Consider the following 23290-nt stretch of genomic DNA (forward strand, 5'->3'; position numbering starts at 1 on the left):
TTTAAGTGGTAATTCATGAAAGTTTATTGAGCACACACCACAAAGGCAGCCTGTAAACCAGAAGCATCCGTATCAAACTACAGAAGGCAGCTCAGGGGTATATGGTTACAGAGTAATGGCTTTAAAGGTGAGAGAGCAGTGATGATTTGTTCTTTGCAGTGATTGGTTATATTAGAATTTTCTTAAATGAAAGGGAATTGGTCAATGGTTACCTCATATCAATCTTGGGAAACAGCTTAGGTTTTGCTTATGATTTTCAGATGCATAAACAGGAAATGATCCAGTCAGGTTAGTCTTGCCAAATAAGCTAAATCAGGGTTTGTTTGTATGAACAAACTGGTTTTGTCTGCTCAGGCAATTTTCAAGGCTGGTCTCCATTTTGCTTTTTAACAAGGACAAAGTCACCGCTATTAATGATTCATTAATTTTTCTTCTATGTTCCATCAGATAGATTATACAATTAGGGGACTTTTCAATGAAGCTAAAGTTTGCCTTGCATAATAAATTTCTTAGTGAAAATAAAATTCAATCATCAGACACATTCAGAAGCACTGAACTAAATCTCTATGGAAATGGGATTTCCTCTGGGCAAAATATTTATACATGACATGCATATGTTAACTGTGACTCACATATGAATGCAGAGAACTTGCCTGAGATAACACAGATGAAGGAATAAAAATGCCTTCTCTCGTATTTCTGGGGGTGAGAGGGGGAATGGATCGATCACAGACTTGGTTTTCATATCATATACGTTGGTCTGACTTTACGAGCCTCTGAATTTGATGGACGGAAAGAGTAACACATCAAAACACATAGAAGCTCCTCTCACAAGACTAATAGCAAAAGAAAAGAATTCCATCGATTCTCTGTTCTAAGGTAAAGACTGAAAGTATGTAAAACTAGGCTTGTGACTGGGTTTTAACAATCTCTGGACTCACAGATTATGTGTTGGTTCAGTTTACATGTCCATGTCTTCTGCCTTCTAACCCGTTTTTTTTTGCTTATTGCCAGGGAGAGTGTAGAAATGATATTCCCTCATATATCTTTTTATTCATTTGAAATTTTAAAGAGGTAACAATATAATCCATCAAAATGACTCCAGACTGTAAACCTAATTTTTATTAGGCTTGCCTTTGCTATTTGAGCTTCTAAATCTATGGATTTGTGCTTTCTTTATTATATGTAACATAAGGCAAATGCTTTCAGCATTTAGGGCAATAGGTGAGATAAAAACAACGTATTCTAGTCCGCACAAATAACACAGGCTGACTAATTAAGGAGGACGGTTCAAGAAGGAAAAACTCTGAACACAAATAAGAAATTGATCTTGTTGAGAATTCAGACCCGAACAATAAAATTTAGGTTGTTTTACATACTTCTTTTCTTAAGTTAGCTAAGAATGTATTAGGAGCTGTACCTCTATGCCTTGAGTTCCTTAAGATTAACTGAATTGACCCAGACTAATTAACTAATGTGGGAGGAATTCCAATTGTGAACACTGGAAAATGCCAAATTTTAAACCCACCTGTGTTCGCCTATACAAGCAGAACGGATCATTGGTTACTAAAAGATACTTTTGGTGATATGGCTGCCATTATGATTTTTCTTTCCCATTCCAGCAGAAACTGGAAGGAGGCTAACTTTTGTTTAAGGATTAGACTGTCAACTTACAGTTAAAAATGGTGCATTTTTCCTATTCTCCATCAATAGAGAGGCTATGAAGAAAAAAAGTAAAAGGTAGATTTTTAAAAATCCATTTTGGATGAAATTAAAACAAGCAAACAAAACCCCTTACCACAATCGCAATCCCTAACCTTTCAAGTGTGGCTGTCAAATACTATTTGGCTGGACCGATATCAGGAACAAACTGATAGCTGACACAAGACTCTTCAAAAGTCAAATAGGATGTAGATTTCTCCAAAACTATCTCAAAAGAAATGTTTAAGCATACATTGACTAGAGCAATGATATACATGAGCATGGACGGGGTACTGGAGGATAAAAGAATGTTTTGATAGAGAATTAGTTCCTATTGTGAAAAGAAGCAAAATCAAACTCGTAGGACATCAATTCCTACCCTTTAGCCCCTCAGTGAAAAATGCCACAAGTGAAAAACGCCACAGGTGAAAGAAATTGTGAGGAGACAAAAATATTTCATTTTAGTCATAGTTTTATTTAAAAAATGTTGTAAATTTCAGACAGTATAGTGTAAAAATATATAAACAATTATTTTATGTCAGATAATGTTGGCTCTAACAAATCAACAGTTTGGTTTTTTTATTATACAAACATGGCAAAAAAAAAGTGAAAATAAAACACTTGCACTCAGGAAAGCATGAAATATTAACATCATTACAACCATGAATTCTCTATACACGATTCTACCTACCAGTGAAGGTTTATTATTGCCATTCCCACCCAAGATTTACTGATGCATCATACATGCCAGGTTTGTGCACTGTCTTTAGTAACAGGTGCTTCTGATATCAATAACTATGTTGCAGAGTAAAGCTCCCGTTCTCCACCTATTTCTCCTTCCTCATTGGGAGTCAATTCTTCTTCCTTCTGGGACACCCACTGGAGAGGTGAGTGAAGGCTTGTGGTTAGGGGTTCCTAACTGGCTGGAGCACACAGCTGACCTTCCCCAGTGGTGCTCAGGCCCACCAGCTGTGTAATTCCACTCTTGCCCTTGAAGGAATGTCCCCTATGTCCTTACAAGGGGTAAATATCAGTGCAATTTCAAAGGATAAAGTAGGTACACCGTTTTATTCAATACTTTATATTATGCCACAAATATGTACAACTTCAATAATAAATTAAGAATAAGTGAACAAAATAAGTATGAGGACAGTTCATAGACACCACGTAATTCAATGCCATTTTTCTGCCTTCATTTCCAAGAGTTCATCCAATTCAAGATTCCGGATCATCCTCTTGTTAGAAAAACTGGTTTGGGCAGCCCATGTGAACTGCAGAGGGTTTCACTGCTTTACATCATGGGAAGATGTTTGTTAATAGCAGAAATGCTGAAGAGGATCTGTTACAATCAAGAATTATGGAACATTTGTACAATATGTAAAAAACTCTGAAAAAATTCTTTAATATTTTTCTCCTCCAGTTCCTCACATTCTTTGCATCCCGTTTCAGTTATGTTCTGCCAAATAAAAAGAAAGGATTAGATGGGAAAGTCTACTGTATATCCTTCCTGGGAATATCCCATCATTTGAACCACATGCTGAAGTCTTGAGACATGAAAACTTTGGCAAATTAATATCATGGTAGGAGGCACCACTGGGAAAGGGAACTGGGAGATTTGACTGAGGTTTATTTTTCCTATAATAGGTTAAAGACATTGGAAAAATAAACCATGGCTTTCTGACCATGGACTTCCTGCTGAGCGCCCTTGAGTGGTCATTTACTCTTCTGGTCATCTACCCCAGCATCACATCCATGCCTCCCCACACGGCACGCAGGGGCCTTGAAGTGTCCCTCGCCTGTTTCTCTCACCTATCCCCATAGGACATAGCCTAAGTACACTGAGCTCATGCCTTTTTCCCCATGCACACACATCATGCTATTAGCTACACTGCCATGTTGGCTTTTCTATCTGTATGTCCCTCATCACTATTTTAGCTACCACTGCCCAGGTGCTGTCTCCACTGGGAAGGCGTTCCTGAACCTAGGAGTTCCCTAGGCTGGGCTCAATGTTCCATCCCTACATCCTCAGACTCCCACATCATTTATTATATTGATATTAGGGGAGTTTCATGCTTTTTATGCTACTATTCTCTAGGCTTTTCTAAGAGCTCAAAGCCACACAGTTTTGTTTCCCTAGCATTTAGCATAGGGCCTAGCACATGGTAGTCACCCAGTCATTACCAGTTGAATTGAACTATTTAGGTAAAGATCACAAGTTGTAATTCAAACAGTTTCATGGCCAACTAGAATCTTCCAAATGCAGTCATCACAAATAAACTATTTAGAGATCGTCTGAACCATGAAAGCCATACCAGCAAAAACCAAAAATTAGATTTTACATCCATTAAGCATTCGAAATTCAGATTCACCAACATTTATCAAGCACATACTCTATGCCAGGCACTGTCATATTCCATATAGCACTGTCCTCCTGGAAGATTATCATGTCAGCTGACAAAGCAGAGATATTCACATCATGCATCTCAGTTGACATAATCAATGAAATTCTCAGACTGTACAGCCTGCCTGCTCCTTCTGCTAGATGTGCAGAACACACCACATCACGGTCACAGTGACCGTCACCATGGTCATCAAGAGCTCACTAGGGATGTTGTTAGGAGTTATCTGTTGCCTGGTTCAGCCTTTCTACCAATAACATAGGAATAACATATCACAAGAGTATTTTAAAGATCAGTATGTTCATTTCATAAATACATCAACTGTCTAGAATATGCCAGGCAATGCTTGGGGAGTTGGGATACAGCACTGAAAAAAAAAAAATACAACACAAAAATAACTGCCCCTTTGAAACTGGCATTCGAATAGGGAAAAGCAGACAAAAGCCATTAAGGAAAATGTCAACTAGTGGGGCATGCAGATAAGGGGATGGGGCATGGGAATGGGTTGCCACGTGAGGAGCTGACAGCACTGAGAAGGTGACATTTCAGCAAAGACCTAGAGCAACCTGGCATGTTTCAGGCAAGTTCACAGCGTCCGACCATCCTAGCTGAGGAGCTCCATAGTTTTCAGTCGCCTCTGCCTAAACACCCTTCCTGGGAGATGAGGTTCATTCCCTCTTGTCCTGATTTGGTAGAGAAACCTCTAAGGCAGAATCCCAGCCCTCTTACCTGCCTTCCTTTTGGCCACTGGAATTAATAAATAACTGAGCTATTACTCATTCCTTTCTGATTGCTTTATTTATGCTTTACTTTATGGTGGATCCCTTAAGAGCAGAGACCGATTTGGGCATGGCCCCAATTCTCTTTGAATTATTAACGTTTTTATTACTACCTTATTGCAGCATTTGTCCTGCCAGTGGGTAAGAAGAAGACATCCCCCAAAGTGAATCTGCTTGGGTATGAATCCTGGCTCCCCATTCCACCAACTGTGCTAACTGGAGGAAGTGATTTCAAGCCCTGAGTGCTGTAATTTCTTCAACCTTAAAACAGACACAAGGATAGCTATCTCACAGATTTATTATGAGGACGCAAGGAATTACCCCATTGCCGCTGAAGAGCAGTGTTGTCTGGCATAGAGTAATAACCGAATAAATGTGAATTGGGTCGTGACGCAAAACCCTTAACTACGTAATTAGATTCATGTCTCTGCACAGCACCTGGGGACAAACACCTCGAGGTCAATAACCTCCCTGGTTCACCAGTGTCCCTCTTGCCCCAAAGTGCACCGCCTGGTGTCATGCAGTAAATGTCCACTAAGTAAACTGGTGAGCTAGTTCAGGGCTGTGCCCATGGTAAGTGATGGTGGCCACTCCACCGGCGTGAACTCACTCTCCCAAGAGCACCCCCAGAGGATCTGCTTGTCCTTTACATCCAGCCAATGACCTCACCCCACCAAGCCAGAATAATCAAACAAAGCTCCATCCGACTAGTGAAAAACTCACCGCATTAGAAGATAAATTACTGTTTGCTTGGATGATAATGTTATGTATTGTTTCATTAAGAAGGTTAGCATGACTGAATTCAAGCAAAACAACACGTAACTCCAGGAGAAAGCAGTTCATCGCTGTGACTTTGCAGCCGGGCTAAAAATAGAGTTACAGAGAATCATTGTGAAAAAAACAACAATCTTTCCATTATTCATGTTTACATAGATGTAATTTTGATTTTTTAAAAAAGTCAATCCAAATACTTTATAAAGAAGCACAATATCCCTAAGAAGTTTTATATAGGAGACAGTTTTGTGTTTTTTTTTTTTTCTTTTTTGGCTTTGAAATCAAATCCCAAACAAACTGACAACAAAACAATCTAAGAGGATGGTGATATTACATGGAAGAGTGAACATAAGTCTAGAAAACATAGAAATAATAGGCTACTTTTTCTCACTGAGAACATTTCCTCCTTGTAAAAGGGTGGTAATATCAGCCTGAGACTCTCCAAACATTAGTATGTCTAGTGCACTGAAAGAATTTTTAGAATCAGATTGTGTTGTTAACATTTTCAACAGTGATAGCTGCTGATCTTGCTATTTCTGCAAGTTCCAAAGTTCCAGAAACAGAAGTGATTCCAAGAAATGGATTAGAAAAATCAGCATTGGAGCACTGCCCTCTCATGGGCTGGCCAAATCAGAAAGGCATTTTCAGATTCCACAGGAATATGTTTCCCACAACGCTTACTTGAACGAAAGCCTAAACTTCAAAGAAACATTGATGACTGTTTGGAGGTTTGACCACCGCTTGTTTGACCTTCTGTTCTCACTGCCTCACACAGTGCCTGGGACCCAGCAGGCACCCCACAGCAGTTGCCCAGGACTGAAGAGTAAATGCTGCCCCATATAGATAGATAGATAGACAGATAGAGAGAAAGATAAAATAACAGATACATAGATAGACAGATAGATAGATAAAACAGGTTCAGAAATGTTTAGTGACTTCTAAGGTAACACAGCTAGGAAGAGGCTGAATCAGAGTTTATATCTAAATTCCAAACACAGTTTCTTTCTATAACCCATGAGTTACAAGGTTATCTTCTTGCAATAAAAAAGAAAAAAAAAAAAGCAATCTCGGGAGTTTGGGTGGTTAATTGACTTCTCTCTACTTTGGGAAAATGGAAGGCATGCTGAAGCCAAAGAGCCAGACAATTTTTATATGTAGTAGCACTAGCCAAGTGGTTGAAGAAAGTCTGTTTCTTTCTAGTTTGTGGTGAAGGCTTCCTCCCAAAACTAAGAAAGTCTTCACAGGAGCAATATCTATTTCAGAGAGGTTCTAACTGAACACTAATGGAGAGCGGACTCATGGTTCTCCACGCACACACGTAGAGTTTGTTTCTGATGAGGTGACACGCCTTTGGCAATTTCAAGGTATTAATGAGACAAATTCAAGATCATTTATGAATTCTGATAGGTTTTTATGAGTTGTGTTTATTTCTTTTCTCACATAGAGGGTAAGCAGCCAGAATCCTTTTCTGACAATTGTAGAGATTCATTCAAAATGTAGAACATGGATGCATTTAAGTGATTTGTAGAAAATTTGATTAAGGGTTGTAATACACTACAGCACTGGAAAGGACAGATAGGGTGGATAGTTTTAAATTCAATCAGTTAACCCAATTTTCTTTTAATTGCATCACAAAACGTATAATATGTTTTGTTTGACATTGAGGGAAAAGGCTGTTTTATATTTTGATTTGGTACCATCATGAAAATAGCATCTCTGTAGCTCTTTGTCCCCAAGTCCCACAACCTCAACAATTACTTACAAAATTCATTGATCATATGTTGTCAGAACACACCAAAAGTCAGATTTAAAAACTATACACGCTTCAGTAAATTTATGAAAATATACTTCTTCAACTTTTGAAAACTGGAAAACATAACAATTTTAAAAAAAAAATAAACTATACTCACATGAGCATCACTTTCAGTATATAAAGTGGTATCAATATGTATAGACTGAAAGGAAACAAAATTAGACAATATGAAAAACTATGCCCTGCTTTAGATATAGTGAGAACTACTGAAAACATTAAAGTAAGCTTTTGAAATTATTTTTTTATTTTGAGAGAATTTCAGATTCATATACAACTCTAAGAGCAAATAGAGATCCTGTGTCCCCTTCGCCACTCCCCCAGCAATAATACCATGCATAACCATAGTAAGATATCCCCACCAGGAAACTGACATTGATACAATCCACACACCTTGTTCAGATCTCACCAGTTCGAGGTGCGCTAAATGCGTGTGTGCAGTCCTACTCAATTTTATCAGATGTGTAAATTCATGTAATCACCTCCACAATTATAGTTACCTCACCATTAAAATCCTCCTACTACTATTTTATAGCTCAAACCACCTTTCTTCTTTTCTTTTTTAATTAACATGTAATGTATTATTTGTTTTAGGGGTACAGGTCTGTGAATCATCAGTCTTACACAATTCGCAGCATTCACCATAGCACATACCCTCCCCAATGCCTATCCCCCAGCCAACCCATCTCTTCCACCCCCCTCCCCTCCAGCAATCCTCAATTTGTTTCCTGAGATAAAGAGTCTCTTGGGGTTTTCTCCCTCTCTGGTTTCATCTTGTTTCATTTTTCCCTGCTTTCCCCTATGATCCTCTGTCTTGTTTCTCAAATTCCTCATATCAGTGAGATCTTATAATTGTCTTTGTCTGATGGACTTATTTCGCCGGTATGGTATAATACCGTCTAGTTCCAACCACCTTGTTGCAAATGGCAACATTTCGCTTCTTTTGATGGCTGCATAGTATTCCATTGTGTGTGTGTGTGCATGTGTGTGTGTATATATGTATGCGTGTATATATGTATGTGTGTGTATGTGTATGTATGTATATAGTTATATATCTATATCTATATATCACATCTTCTTTATCCATTCATCTGTAGATGGTCATCTGGGCTCTTTCCATAGTTTGGCTATTGTGGACATTGTTGCTATAAACATTCAGGTGCACATGCCCCTTCGGATCACTACATTTGTATCTTTAGGGCAAACCACCTTTCTTAACACACATTCCAACCCCCACCTTTCTAATCCCGGGCAACCACTTCTCTCCTCTCTATTGCTGTATCATTTCAAAAATGTTGTATTAGTGGACTCATAGTATATAACTGTTTGAGATTGGCCTTTTGTATACACTATTTTTTGAGCAGTTCTAGCTTTATAGAACATGAACAGAAACTACAGAAAGTTCCCATATATCCCCTGCCCCCGGCCCCAGTTTCTCCTGTTATTAATATCTTGCATTTGCATGGTACGTCTATTACAACTGATGAGTCAGTATTGACACACTTGTAACAAACGTGCATTGGGATTCAGCCTTGATGCTGTAGGTCCTGAGTTTTAACAAGTATATAATGACATGTACCCACCATTACAGTATCATTTGCAATAGTTGCTTTACCACAAAGATCACCTGTGTTCCATCTATTCATCTCTCCTTTCCCCCTGACCCCTGGAAATTTCCCACTGATGTTTTTGCTGTATCCATAGTTTTACCTTTTCCAGAAAGATATATAGGTGGAACCACAGTATGTAGCCTTTTTAGATGGGCTTCTTTCACTTAGCGGATATGCTTTTGAGGTTTCTCTTGTGTCTTTTCACATCTAGCTCATTTCTTTTTATTGCCAGATAATATTCTATTGTACGGATGGATGTACCACAGTTAGCCTATTCGGATCAGCTTTTTTTCACCCAGCATAAGAATACTCTGGAGATCTGTCCAACTTGTTGTATCAGTAATTCTTTCCTTATATTCGCTCAGTATTGTTCCTCGATATAATTTACGACAGTTTATTCATCCATTGAAGGGAATTTCACCGTTTTCTGTTCTTAGCTATTACAAATAAAGGTCTATGAACATTCATGTGCCTGTTTTTTGTGTGGACATGAGTTTGCATTTCTCTGATATAAATGTGAGGAGTGCAACTGTTGGATCATATGGCGAATGCATGTTTTATTTTATAAAAAACAGTCAAGCTATTTTAGAGGAGCTGTAAATTCTTATATCCTCATAAAAAATATGTGTGACCCAGTTTCTCCACATCCTTGCCAGCATTCAGCATTATTACTACTTTTTAATTTAAATATTCTTATAAGTGCATAGTGATGTCACTGTGGTTTTACTTTGCATTCTCTAAATAATGGATAGCCATTTATTGACATTTTCTCCCAGAAAAATATATTCATATTTATAATTTCTTCATTTCTAATCTGCATACTTTTGTTCTTTTTCTTGCCTTGCCAATTTAGCTCAAATTCCAAGACTGTGTTGAATAAGAGTGGTGAGAGATGACATATTTGTCTGGTTTCTAATCTTAGGGGGAAAACATTCAGTCTTTCTCCATTAAGTATGATGGTAGCTCTAGGTTTTTGTACATGCTCTAAATCAAGTTGAGAAAGTTACTTCTCTTTCCTTGTTTGCTGAGGAATTTTACTAGGAATTGGTCTATTCTTAAAATGCTTTTCCTCCATCAATTGATCCAACCATGTGATAATCTACTTTTGCCTATTAATAAAGGCGGATTGCAGACACTGATTTCCCAAATAGGAAGCATGTCTTGCATACCTGGAATTAATCCCATTTGTCATGGCATATACTTCTTTTGATACGCTGCTGGATTTTATTTGCTATTTTATTGAGAATTTCTGCATCCAAGTTTATTAGAGGTATCTGTCGCTTTCTCTTTTGGTATCATCTTTGCCTGGTTTTAGCATCAGGGTAACACTTGCCTACGTGAGTTAGAAAGTTTTTCTTCTTCTATTTTTGGAATAGATTGTAAGAGATCTATTTAGGAAGAGAGTGTAAAATCAGTGTTAATGTTTCTTTGTTTGGTAGGAGCTCCAGTGAAACCAGGTGGGCCTAGGGATTCTTTCTGGGGAGATTATTTTTGGTGAATTCAGTGTCTTTAATGGTTATAGTAGTTTGGTGATTGTTTATTTCATCTTCATTACATTTTGGTAGTTTGTGGTTTTGAGAAATTGGTCCATTTCCTTCAAGTTGTCAAATTTAGAGAATAAAGTTGTTTATAGCTTTCCTTTATTATCCTCTGAATATCTGCAGATTCTGTAGTGATAGCCTCTAATTTCAGTTCTGATATTAATGGTTTATGTCATCTCTTTTTTAATCTTTGTCAGTTTTTCTAAAGGTTTATCAATTTTATTGATTTTCCCCCAAATAATTAGTGTTATGTTTCATTAAGTTTCCCTATAATTTTTTATTTCAATTTCATTAATTTCTGCTCCTATCTTTACTTTTTTCCTTCCTTCTGCTTGTGTTAGGTTTATTTTGCTCTTCTCTTTCCAGTTTTTTGAGGTGGGAACCTCAATTGTTGATCTGAGATCTTTCCTCTTTCTTAACATAATCATTAAGTTTTCTAAATTTCCCTCTCGGTAATGTTTTCTCTGAATCCCACAGATCTTGATGTGTCGTATTTTCACTTTCATTCAAGTCTATGTACTATTTTATATCCTGTGAGATTTAATCTTTGACCCATGGAATATTTAGAAATATATTATTTAATTTCCAAGTGTTTGGAGATCTTCCTGCTCTATTTGTGTGATTGGCTTCTACATGATTCCACTGTGGTCAAAGAGCACATTCTGCATGATTTCAATTCTGATAAATTTGTTAAAGTGTGTTTTATGGCCCATGATACGGTTAGTCTTGGTGAACAGTGCCTGAAAAAAATACCAATTCCTCATCGGTGGGTGAAGTGTTTTATCAATGTAAATTAAATATTGTTGGCTGACTGTGTAGTCCAGTTCCTCTATATTCTTTCTAAGTTTCTGTCTTGTCATTCAGTTTGTTCCTTAGGAGGTGGTGAAGTCCTCAACTGTAATTGTGAAATTGCCTCTTTCTCCTCTCAGTTTGATTAGTTTTAGCATCTTGTATTTTGAGGCCTTGCTATTTGGTGTGTACACATTTAAGATCACATTTTCCTGGTGGATTAATCCCTCACCATTTTGTAATGTATCTCTGGATCCTAGTAGTTTTACTTGCTGTAAAGTCTAGTGATTTTACTTGATGATATTAAGAGAGCTACGTCTGATTTTTACAATTATTGTGCATTATGTGTATTGGCTTCCTAGAGCTGCAGTAACAAAAATATCAAAATGAGGGCTTAAAACAACAACAATCTTATTCTCTTATAGCTCTGGAAGTTGGAGGTCCAAAATCACGATGTCAGTAGGCCAGGACCCCTCTGAAGGCTCTAGGACAACCCTTCTTTACCTTTCCCAAGTCTCCAGTTACTCAGGCAATCCTGGACTTTCTGTGGCTTTTAGCTTCATCATTCTATTTTCCTTTGCCTGTAGCCTCCAAGTTCAGGTGGCTTTCTTCCCTGTTACTCTCTCTGTGGTCTGTCCTCTCCTTAGAAGGTCAGTGAGTCATGGAGTTGGGGTCCAACCCATGCCAGTAGGACCTCACCTTAACTAATTACATTTGCAAAGACACTATTTCCAAAGAAGGTCACATATGGAGGTTCCAAGGAGACATGAATTTTTTTTTTTTACAACCCATTACAATATGGTACATTCTCTCCTCCTTTCAATTTCTACCTACTTATATCATTGTGTTTAAAGAGATTTCCTTGTAGACAGCAAAATATTGTTTGTTTTTGTTACCAATTTGGCCAATCTCTGTCTTTTACTTGCATTCTCCTTCCTCTCTCCTTCTGAGATGCTAATGCTAAGAATTCTGGATCTTGGGTGCCTGGGTGGCTCAGTTAGTTAGACTTCAGACTTGATTTTGGCTCAGATCATGATCTCAGAGTCATGAGATCAAGCCCAGCATTGGGATCCATGCTCAACACAGAGTCTGCTTTTCCCTCTACCTCTGGTCTTCCCCCCACTCTTCCTCCCTCTCTCTCTAATAAATAAATTTTTAAAAAAAAAATTTTAAGAGTGTTTTTATTATACCAAAGATCCCTGAGGCTTTTTTTTTCAGTGTGTTTTATATTATTCTATCTTCAAGTTCACTGTCTTTCCTCTGTCATATTCTTTCTGCTAGTGAATCTCTCCAATTTGTTTTATATTTCAGTTATTGTATTTTTCAGTTCTGTCATTTCCACTTGGTTCCTTTTACATATTGCATTTCTTTGCTAAGACTTTGTTTTATTCAATTGTTTCAAAGGTATCTGTAATTGCTTGTTGGCACATTTTTATGATGGCTGCTTTAAAACCCTTGTCAAGCAATTCCAACATCCAATCCATCTCAGTTTCAAAGTCTATTTCAGTCATTTCTGAGTAAAGTTGTGATGTTCTTGCTTCTTGGTATAATGAGTGAGTTTTAGCTGTATCCTAGTATTGAACTTTATGTTAGGAGACCCTGGTTCCATTTAAATTTTCTATATCAGCCACCCTGTTTAGGTTTAGGTTTGGACTTCTGTTTAGAAGCTGTGGTTTCAATGACAGTATAGCTTTCAGAATCTTTGTGGTGATAATTTGAAATGCTTGGTTCACTTGGTGCCCCCAGGACTCCCACTGGTCCCTGCTGTGTCACCCCTTGTGGTGGAAAGCAATCCCCGGGCTGTAGTGGTCCTCAGTGGGGCTCCTGCTCGCTTTCGCCCTGCAGGTTCTGCCAGGCCGGCTGGTGTCTCCAGGTGAGGGGGGGTTTCCTAGCCACAGGACAGACAGCTCCTCCCTGGGTCAGGCCATGCTCCCTACAAGAGCCGCCAAAGCTGCCCTGTTTCTTTGCTGGAGACTCGAGTCCCTGGACTGTGGTGACAGAGAGCTCTTCATACCAGGCCACTTACAAATTGAGTTTTAAAGATAATTAGGATCTGAAAGGTGTAAGTAAAAGATTTCACTTAAGGATTTTCCAGGCTCATGAACTGCTACAAAAATATTGTTTCAAGTGAGATTTCATGAAGACCGACAGCAGAACACAGGGAGAGGCATACTCCATAGCAATAATACCAGAGAGCTTATGGAAAAATGAGTACTCACTTGAATAATTTTGTCAATTTTTTCCAAATCCTTTATTACAAACTCCCATTTCGCCTCTGTTTTAGGAAGACCTGCACTGATAGAGCTGAAAGCAAAACCAAAGGGCAAAACATTTTGAATGGATATAATAATACTGATGGAATATTACTTGATGAATAATACTTGATGAATATTACAGGCAAAAGAGCAACCAAGATTTTTTTTTATTTTGATCACTGAAAAGGTAAGTGTTATCCTTGCCTTTGTGCATTCAGCAGACTTGTAGATGAATATAAACACCAAATAAATAAATATATATATATATATAAAACTCCTTGGTATCTGAGGCTAACTTATGGACTGACCTACCGGGATTAGGGATAAACCTAATTTGGAAAGATAACTTATAAATAACCTGGTGTAATCTATCACAATGGAATAAACATAGCACCTGATGTGCCATAGTGCTCAATAACTGTTTTTGAATGAACGGCTAGTTTTCTATTGACTTTTAAGTCCAATAAAAGCAAAATTCTTAAAATAAGCAATAATCATTTTCACATACGGGGTTTTTTTGTTTTTGTTTTTTGTTTTTAGAATTTATTTAGTGATTTAACAGAGAGAGATCCCAAGTAGGCAGAGAGGCAGGCAGAGAGAGAGGGAAGCAGGCTCCCCGCTAAGCAGACTCGATCCCAGGACCCTGGGATCATGACCTGAGCCGAAGGCAGTGGCTTGACCCACTGAGCCACCCAGGCGCCCCCACATACAGGTTTTGATAGTAAGTATTCTTTACCATCTATGGTTCCCTACACCAAGAAGGCATTAGTAAGGAAAACTGAGCTGAGGGTCATATTACATAACTACAAGCTGGGTGCTTTGGGCCAACTACGTGTAGAGAATTAGCTACATCTGAGAGAGAAGAAAAAAGTTAATAAGCATGGAAGTATATGAATGTATAGTAGTAAGAAAAACCAAAGGCCTAAATAAAGAAAGAAACAATTCAAACTGAAGTAGGATAGGGCTCAGAGGATGGGAGATGTCTGTGTCAGAGATAGATAAAAAAGTAACATGGACAAGCCCTAAATATCCGTATTTTACTGCTGTGAAAATCATGTAAGCCATTAATAAGGAATAGGCTTCCAAGTTTAGTTACATACCAAGAGGTCTAGTTTTTTGGAAGCATAGAGCACTCATTTGGAATATTACCCAAATGCAGAAATGCCCATTCGGGTGTTTACCACACCCACTCAGAATCTCCGTATTCTGCCCTCTATCGTACCCAAATACTTAGTTCCTAAGGATTTAAGCAAACTGAACACAAACCAGTTTAACAGAGAAGATACTGAAGAACAATGATCATGGCCATTTACATGATGCCATTTATGCTGAAAAATAAACTCACCCCAAAATGAAGACATGAATGCCAGCCTCGGTTAAAAAATGACAATGTAAAAGTAAACACAAGTAGCATTGGATGGAAGTACTTCTCAAATACGTTTTCTGAAAAATATAATCACAGGCAAAGTGGTTAAAACTCTTCTAGTTAAAAAATGATACTTAAAATCATAAAAAATCATATTTTATCATATTTTTAGATGCCAAAAGGTAATTTTATCACAATTTCAGAAATAGTGCTCTTTGTTAGAATGAATGAGGCTAGAATTCATCCTTCTTGCTTTCTCCCCACCTCCAGCTCGGTCTCTTATTGCAAAATTCTTTAATATGTATTTCTCCAGGCACATTTCAGTGACGATAATTTTAAGATAATTCACATCTTTACTAACTTACATATATACTGATATCACCACTTACTTTGTTTCTATTATCCTTATCTTTGCTCTCATCTTTTTTTCTCCTTTTTAATAGTTCAGCACATATTTGTTTGATTGCCCTTAATTCTTTCTCCATGGTACATTCATTTTTTTTTTTAATTTGGGTGTGGTTGATGGTAGTTCAACATATTTTATACAGCACAGGTTAATAACATGAGTTACTAATATAGGTATACTAGATACATATTAACTTCATGTAACTATATGAAAATTCATTATATATTGATATCATTTAGAGGAAAAAATGGATAAAAATAGACCCAAGTAAAGATACTCTATACCATCCTAACAAGCAATATATAATAATTTTTCTTGGTGATTTAGGAATATATTTACTGTAGAATTTCTTACTTTTCACACTTTTGCCTGCCTCTCTCACACTGTCAAAACCTTTACAGTTTCTGACAATACCCTAACCACTAAGAATCTGTGCCTCATTTAGTCTACACCAAAGAGACAAATAATATCCAGACACTGTCATCAAAGACTAGACAATTCGTTGATTAGATGGAAATTAAAAGCACAAAATTAGGTAAAATAAGTGAACTACTACATTTACAATGACATGAAGAGCTAATCAGGGTGTTACTAGAGTTAAAAGACCTATTTCTTGTTATTTTTTTCAAAATAAGAATAATCCAGAGATCTGGGACATCTCAAGGTCTTTGGAGAAGAGTCCTCTAACTTACTATGAATGATCTGATCTGAGATACAAGTGATCTTTTATGAAAAGTCCATCTACTCTCTTTATCTAGTTTTTCTTACCGAAATTCTCATTACTCAATGCCAGGGTAACTCCTTGAGTACGGAAGAAGAGCTGGCTACGGCAATGGGTTTCCAACAGCCATCCATCCAGAAGACTTCCTACAATACAACCCAAGGCAACGAGTGAGGCATTAAAAACACAAGTGGTCTAGCAGGGGGAAGAAAGGGAGGAAATTAACAGTCATTATGCACTTACTCTTTCAGGGGCTATTAGTTACTTAAGACATAGATCCCATCACATCCTCACTACAGTCGTATGGGGTAGGGCTAGCAGCGCACGCGGAAGCTGCCCAGGCCCACAGCAAGTACGGGACAGCCAGGCTTTGAGACCAGGTCTGTCTGATGAACTAGTCAAACACTCTCTACTAGAGTATGTCCCTGAATTGGCAAATTCCAAAATTCCGTATCAGGCAACAGCAGAAGCGACCAGACACCTGCCATCATATAAACTACTGATGTCATATAAACACTTAATTTATGACACAGTAGCTACTTCTACAGACCCTGAACAGCTAGCTGTCTGCAGTCTTTGAAATGAATTAAAACATTATTTTGAGAATCTCAGAAGTAACAAATTCTATTTTTTCTAATTCGAGGCAACGAAGCATGTGAAGATCACACACTTCCAATTTCAATTCCATTTTATTAAAGCAAAAATTAAAAGTGAGATACATACAATGTAAAGCTATTTGTGCCATTCCTTTAAAATAGTATGTATTTATTGACCTCCCCACAAAAATCTGCCACGGCCCTGACATAAATATTCATTGCAATTAAGTCCTATACATTCAATTATTTAAACTATTTTATTTATTGTTGATATATGATGTATAAGTCTTTAAAAGAAAAAAAAACAAGCATCTATCTAGGTGTTAAACGAGCTATTATGAGAGTACATTCAACAGGAAGGCCTTTGTTTTTCAACAATAACATATGAAATTGAATCCTCCTATTACATATGATCTGACTCTTAAGCACAAGTTTAATCACAGCAAACCCTCCTTATTACTCCCATCTTAGAATCATCTTCTTTGTCTGTATTATCTCAGAGCTTCAGATTTTCACAAAACTTCATAATTTTCTTATCCTAATTATCCAAAGTCTCTTCAATTCCCTGAATCTTTTTGAGTTGTATCCCAAACTCCACATTTTTCCAATGAAAGTACTTATTGACTGGAGCCTGAGCAAAACTAAGTGTGCTAAGGTGTTAAGAAGGCCTTTCTGAAGCTACTTGAGCAAGCAATGAAGTCTTCACAGCGCGTCTCCATGTGTGTAAGGGGTTCGATTCTCACCGGGGGCGCAACGGACATCCACCGCCATGCCCAATCACCCCCCGTGGGCTCCCGTGAAGCAAGACTAAGCCTGTACCCAGAATGTTCCTGCCAAGCTTGGTGGAACGCAGCAGGAGCCCGCCTCCAAAGCAGCAAGCAAAATAATGACCGTGGAGGCCAGTGTCGCTGAAAAGGGAAATTCACAGCTTTGCCACTGACGCAGTGCCCTGGGCGAACAGCGAAGAATCCAATTTTTACCGCGGCTTCAGAAGCATTCAACCTGCCCCTTGCTAGTTCCGTGGATCAGTAATTTTACCAGAAATATGGGTGTATGCGCACGCGTGCACGTCTGTGGGTCAAAACGCAGCATGGGTTAAAGAAACCTGAGAAGGTAAAATATTCCTTTCTCTTTAGCCAGGACTCAAGGTGAACAATTAATATAACTAATTAATATTAGTGACGTTAACATTATAAGTATTTGTATCTGGTGCTTTCAGGTTTACCAAAGTACTTCCTATGTGTCACCCCATCCAATCCCAGCAATCTGTTCCTGTGAAAGATACTAGTCTTATTTTATAGCGAAGAAACGGAGGCTCCGAGAGGTCAAGCGACTTGCTTCCGGTGAATGTCATAGGCTTGGCCATGAAAACTGACCTCACAGCCCAAGGCAGGTGGAGGGAGGAGGGATGCGAGAAACAGAGATGCGTGGCCCCTTCCTCTAGGAAGCAGCCAACCCACCCCTCAGAAGTAAGAAAAAAAACCACTGCTCCACAGACACTTTAAAACCCGGTCATTCTGATTCCTTGTGTGAAACAGAACTTCATTCAGCTCTCTCACAACCGTGATCTCATTGGACTTTTCACAAAACACCTGATAGAGAGAAGTGGCTGAAACCAGGCTGAGTACTTTCTGAGGAGGCAAATGTAGGGATGAAGTAAATTACCCACTTCCTTTCACGTCATATTTTTGGAGAACCAGGAGAGCAGTGTGTAATACTGGCATACTAATTGCATGTGACACACTCGCCACAGGCCCCTTTGGTTTGTCCCTTGTTCATCTGGGGGCCTGGATCCAGGAACAAACAAAGAAACAAAAAAGACTGAATCCCGGCCTTGCACTCAAGTGGCTCACAAATTTGAAGCAGGATTTCTGTGTGACCTTGTGATGGGGTGACACAGCAGGACGGCTGTTGACCTTATGGCAACACTGCTATGCTAGCAGGACGTCGCTGCCCAGGGGTAAGACGTCGGGAAGAGCAGACTTATCAACACAGCTGGGCAGCTCTAAGAGCTTTAATTCTGGAGTGACTTGTGAAAATAATTGTACACATCTTGTGTTCCATATCAACATTGTAGTCCTGCCCGGCGAGGAAATATAATCTAACACACCGCTGTTTTATCTTGTTTTATTCTGCCTGATTATTTACTTGCCTAGTCACACGATCAAAGTAAATTTTAAAAGGTTTAGCAGAGAAGAGGAGTTTTAAGTATTGGTTAATTTGGTAAACACATTCATCTATTCAAACACCACACACACACACACACACGAAAAATGAGGGCAAACCAATGTCGCAAGCTTATGTGACTATAAAGGATGAAAGACAGAAGGTTGCCTGGGTGGTTCAGTCAGTTAAGCGTCTGCCTTCCACTCGTCATGATCCCAGGGTCCTAGGATGGAGCCCCATGGGCTCCCTGCTCAGCCGGGAGTCTGCTTCTCCCTCCACCTATTCGTGATGTTTCTCTCTTTCTCTCCGTCCCTCCAATAAAAAGAAATCTTAAAAAAAAAAAAAAAAATGGAATGGAAGACAACTTTGCTGCCCTTTACTCATTTAGCAAATATTTACTGAGTACTTACTATGTGCTAGGTATTTCTCTCTGACCTGGGGATACATCAGTGAATGCAGAGGACAAACCACCTTGACTTTAGTGAGAAAGACAGACCACGTCCATTATACATAAACTAGCTAATTATATGTTTTATTAGAGAGAGATAAGTGATTTAGGAAAAGGAAACACAGAATAATCGTGAACGGTATGGCTCTGATTTGGAGTAGGTTGTCAGGGTCAAGTTCAGTGAGAACAAAATGAGATCACAGACAGACAAGCAGCAAGGGAATGCGCCCCAAGGATACCGTAGTAAAGAGTATCTGAAGCAGAGGGAAGAGCTGGAGCAAAGGCGCAGACGCAGCGGCAGCCTCTGAGTTTGAGGCTTGGAAAGGAGGCCAAAGGCACAAGCAAGAGAAAGCAGTCGGAGATGAGATGAGAAACATAGAGAGGGAGGCGTGGGTCAGACCTTTCCGTCACTGTAAACATCTAAAGTGGGAAATCTCTGTCAAAGCAGATAGCTGACAGCAGATAGCTGATACCATCTGAACGAGCTTGTTGAGAATCTGTCTTGGCTCCCGCGTCCAGGACAGGCTGGGCTGGGCAGAGCAAGGCTGGAAGCAGCAATCCCGTGACGACAGCAGAGCAGGAGACACGCGGCAACAAGACAGGTTATGGGCTATGGGCGGAGCAGAGACTTTGAAGGGAGGGGGCCGATCAGGAGGTTTTATTTTGGACGTGTGTAGTTTAAGACATCTGGTACACATCCACATGGAAAAGTCGAAGAGGCAGTGAGAAGTAAGAATCTTGAGTTCAAGAAAGTGGTTTGAGCCTGAAATCCACATGGGATTCCTGACACCAGTCAAGATCACCAAGGAAAAGGTAGAGAAAAGGACCGAACCTGAGCCAAGGTATTTCAATACAAACTAGTCAGAGACACAAAAAAGGACCCACAGGGGCACTTGGGTGGCTCAGTGGATTAAGCCTTTGCCTTCGGCTCAGGTCATGATCCCAGGGTCCCGGGATCCAGCCCCACATCGGGCTCGCTGCTCAGCAGGGAACCTGCTTCCTCCTCTCTCTCTCCCTCTGCTTGCCTCTCTGCCTACTTGTGATCTCTGTCTGTCAAATAAATAAATAAAATCTTAAAAAAAAAAAAAAAAAAAAAAAAAAGGCCCAGCAAAGAAAAACTCAAAGGAAAGACCAGCAAAAAGGGGGGGAAGTGAATAGTGTGATGTTCTAGAAATCCATGAAAATTATATCCAGGAAAAGAAATGATCACATCAAAGGCGCTGACAGGTCAAAGAGGACACGGATTGGGTCCTGAAGTGGGCTTAGTAACTTGGGGGTGTTGGGTGATTCTGACAAGAGCATTTTCAAGGAGTGATGGAGACAGAAGCCTGCCCAAAATGGGTTGAGGAGAAAGTGGGAGGAAAGGATTTATAAAAGGTTAGTGCAGGCAATATTTTGCCAAATACTGCTCCAAAAGGGAGAAAGAGAGTGATAATAAGTAATAGAAGGTGGGCGGAGATAACAGCACATCTGTATGCTGAGGGAGACCCTGAGGGAGAGAGGACGGTTGCCAGAGTGATGTTCATGAATAGGCAAGTGACGAGGAGATGGGACTTCATGCACAAGTGGGCTGGTGGCTGGGTCATCCAGTGTCATGGAAGGAAGGCTGAGGGTCAGGCTAGATGCGGTGTCTGGGTGGTAGGATCTGTGGTGGTGTATGTTCTCAACTGTTGCTTCCATTTTCTCAGTGAATTGGGACAAAGAGTCATCGGCAGAGACTGAGGACAGGGAGGGAGTGTTGGGGGTTGAGAACAGAGGAAAATCTATAAAGCAGCCGTTGAGCTAAGGAGGAGAACAACAAATGTAAGTACAATGTGAGAGTTGTGCCCACTGGAAGTCCGGGCCGTGGAGGGTCGGAAAGGAAGATTAGTCGGCACGTGTGTGTTTTCTCCAGCCACATTTAATGGCAAGGAAGCAGCCAGCCCAGCAGAGGTGGAGAACCATGTTTAATCGGGGTCGTGTATGCCAGCAAGCTCGAGCAAGAGGCACGGGACTTCAGAGTACCCGTGAGGGAGTGTAATGGAGATACGCCCAGGAAATCTAATTTGCTGTTTTTATGACAAAACTTCAAGGAGAAAGTGTTCCTGGAATCATATCGTAAAGAATGAATAGATGTTAGATGTAAGTGAAGAGAGAGAGACAGCATTCTAGGGCGAGGGAAGAGCCAAGGACATATGCAAACACGCGCAGTGTGTACTCAGAAGAAAGTGCGTCACTGGCTAACGGTGCGGAAGCAGGGGTAGGTACGCGTGGACAAAACAATCACGGGTATATGAAGCAGGGACCAGCAAACATAGTCTCCTCAGGGCCAGAGAGCGAGAAAGTCAGCCTGTCCTGTGTTCCCAGTCATATTACTCAACCCTGCTATGAGAGTGAAACAGCCGAAGATGATGCATGAACGAATGCATTCAGCACGGTCCGTTGGTGAATTCGACCCACGGGCTATATATATAGTCTACAGACCTCTGACTCCTGGGGATCCCCTAATCAGCCCCAACTGGAAAATAGTTGAGAAAGTGACAAACCATAAGAGACTCTTAATCTCACAAAACAAACTGAGGGTGGCTGGGGGGAGGGGGGAGGGAGAGGGGGGTGGGATTATGGACATTGGGGAGGGTATGGGCTATGGTGAGTGCTGTGAAGTGTGTAAACCTGGCGATTCACAGACCTATACCCCTGGGGCTAATAATATGTTTATTAAAAAATTTAAAAATTTAAAAAAAAATTTTAAATAAATAAAAAGTAAAAAAAAAGAAAGAAAGAAAGAAAGAAAGAAAGTGATACGTTTAAATGTCTCAAACTGTCTTAGTACCAAGGATGCCAGCATTTTGTTCAGCAATCGCGTTTAAGCTGTTTTCAATTGACACTAATATTACAAAATTTTCAAATACAAAATTGCATTAAACACAATCTGTGTTCAGTATTAAAGCTAAAAAGAAAAAGAAATACCAATATGGACTATGTTACCATGGGTACTACTTTGATTTTTAAAAATTAATTCCTACAAGATCTGAAGTTGGTATTTAGTTCTCTCATAAGGCCACCCAATATGTTAACAGGGCCTATAAATCCCATAATTTCTCAAGGCAACAAAAATAAACGATTAAGTAAGATGTTTCTCCTTTTAAAAACACTATTTCATATAAGGTTTACAAAGTACTTGTTTATATATATATATATATATTTTTTTTTTTAAATAAAAACAATGTTTAAGTTTTGGAGAACAGTGAAGACAAATTGCTTAGTTACACTTAAATGCCTCTTAAGCAAATCATAACCATTGAGCTGTCTATGCTATCAAGGGGGCACCTGGCTGGGTCAGTCCATTAAGAAGCCAACTCTTGATTTCCGCTCAGGTCCTGATCTCAGGGTTGCCAGATCAAGCCCCACATTTGGTTCCACGCTGGGAATGGAGCCAGCTTAAGATTCTCTCTCTCCCTCTACCTCTGCCTCTCCCCCTGCTTTTGTGTGCACGTGTGCGCACATCCTCTCTTTCTCTAAAATAAATACTTAAAAAAAAAAAATGTCTACACTACCAAAGACAAAGGCAGTGATAAAATCTGGAGACCTTAGTTATGATGACTGCTCAAAAGGCATTAATTAAAAAGATGGTATTAACAAAAATGAATATAGAAACATTCTCATCTAATGTAGCTTATCATCTAAGAAAGACAATGATGCATACGTATAGCTGAGAGGCATATATACACTGATCATAGTTCCATGTAGCAATACGTCTGTTTGTTTTTAAATCGTTTGGTGCAAAGTTCTTGAAAAATGTGTAAATGTTTTTGAAAAATGGTAGCTAATATAATTCTCTAGGGCAAGTACAATGGACAGCTTGCCCAGAATAGTACAGTTTTAATACTTAACCTACTGTCTAGGAAGAATGAGATCTGTTCCTCCAGCCCACTTTCCAAAAGTACTGC

General features: G+C 39.3%; 1 protein-coding gene across 9 annotated transcripts in view; it reads right to left on the reverse strand.

Annotated features, from left to right (window-relative positions):
- Positions 1-2155: 2155 nt before the first annotated feature.
- The window catches only part of IL15 (interleukin 15), an 81786-nt gene continuing 60651 nt past the window's right edge, over positions 2156-23290 (reverse strand). For all 9 annotated transcript variants that reach the window (XM_059168105.1, XM_059168170.1, XM_059168144.1 and 6 more), the window contains 6 exons: positions 16199-16297; positions 15004-15101; positions 13623-13707; positions 7564-7608; positions 5603-5743; positions 2156-3157 (listed from right to left, as the gene is read on the reverse strand). In XM_059168105.1, the coding sequence (XP_059024088.1) occupies positions 3050-3157; positions 5603-5743; positions 7564-7608; positions 13623-13707; positions 15004-15101; positions 16199-16210 (489 nt within the window). In that variant the 5' untranslated portion in view covers positions 16211-16297 and the 3' untranslated portion in view covers positions 2156-3049. The remainder of the gene's footprint in view (positions 3158-5602; positions 5744-7563; positions 7609-13622; positions 13708-15003; positions 15102-16198; positions 16298-23290) is intronic.

The sequence above is a fragment of the Mustela lutreola genome, chromosome 1 (genome assembly GCF_030435805.1).
Source record: "Mustela lutreola isolate mMusLut2 chromosome 1, mMusLut2.pri, whole genome shotgun sequence".
NCBI lineage: Eukaryota > Metazoa > Chordata > Mammalia > Carnivora > Mustelidae > Mustela > Mustela lutreola.